The sequence below is a fragment of the Frankliniella occidentalis genome, unplaced genomic scaffold (genome assembly GCF_000697945.3).
Source record: "Frankliniella occidentalis isolate FOCC.00 unplaced genomic scaffold, Focc_3.1 Scaffold697, whole genome shotgun sequence".
In the NCBI taxonomy this organism is placed as follows: domain Eukaryota; kingdom Metazoa; phylum Arthropoda; class Insecta; order Thysanoptera; family Thripidae; genus Frankliniella; species Frankliniella occidentalis.
The window spans coordinates 18531-19357 of NW_026267810.1; the positions used below are offsets into that span (position 1 = coordinate 18531).

The 827-nt window shown below is 49.6% G+C and overlaps 1 protein-coding gene across 1 annotated transcript in view; it reads right to left on the reverse strand.

Annotated features, from left to right (window-relative positions):
* Nucleotides 1-801, reverse strand: part of LOC127751673 (gastrula zinc finger protein XlCGF57.1-like) — a gene marked incomplete at both ends in the record, with an annotated part of 11337 nt that extends 10536 nt beyond the window's left edge. Inside the window, 2 exons of the mRNA XM_052275614.1 lie at nucleotides 35-461; nucleotides 570-801. Coding sequence (XP_052131574.1) covers nucleotides 35-461; nucleotides 570-801 — 659 coding nt within the window. The remainder of the gene's footprint in view (nucleotides 1-34; nucleotides 462-569) is intronic.
* Nucleotides 802-827: the final 26 nt, after the last annotated feature.

The window sequence follows — 827 nt, forward strand, 5'->3', positions numbered from 1 at the left end:
AAATTTCATGTTGCAGATGATGCACTCCAAAGGCCTCTCTCCTGTGTGTGTCCGCAGGTGTACGTGAAGTTTACCCATTACAGCAAATTTCTTGTTGCAGAGTGTACACTCGAAGGGCTTCTCTCCGGTGTGGGTCCGGAGGTGTGTGCGCAAAGAACCAGACCACGCGAATTTCTTCTTGCAGAGTGTACACTCAAAAGGTGTCTCTCCTGTGTGCTTCCGAAGGTGTACGCGCAGCTGATTTTTACCCGCAAACTTCTTGGGGCAGAGTGTACACTCAAAAGGCGTCTCTCCTGTGTGCTTCCGAAGGTGTACGCGCAGCTGATTTTCAGCGACAAACTTCATGGGGCAGAGTGTACATCCGAAGGGCTTCTCTCCGGTGTGGGTCCGGAAGTGTGTGCGCAAAGAACCAGACCGCGCGAATTTCTTCTTGCAGAGTGTACACTCAAAAGGCTTCTCTCCTGTGTGGGTCCTGAGATGTGAGCCCAAGTCGCCATTTAGAGCGAACTTCTTGTCGCAGAGTCTACACTCAAAAGGCATCTCTCCTGTGTGGGTCTGGAGATGTCTGCCTAAGTTTTTCTTAAGAGTAAATTTCTTGCCGCAGAATGTACACTCAAAATGTGTCTCCTCTATGTGTTTCCGGAGGTGTAGGCGTAGATACTGAGCAGCCTTAAATTTATTGTCGCAGAATGTACACTCGAATGGTTTCTCTCCTGTGTGGGTCCGGAGATGTGTATCCAAGTTGGGTTTTCGAGTGAATTTCTTGTCGCAGAATGTACACTCGAATGGTTTCTCTCCTGTGTGGGTCCGGAGATGGGCGTCGAAGT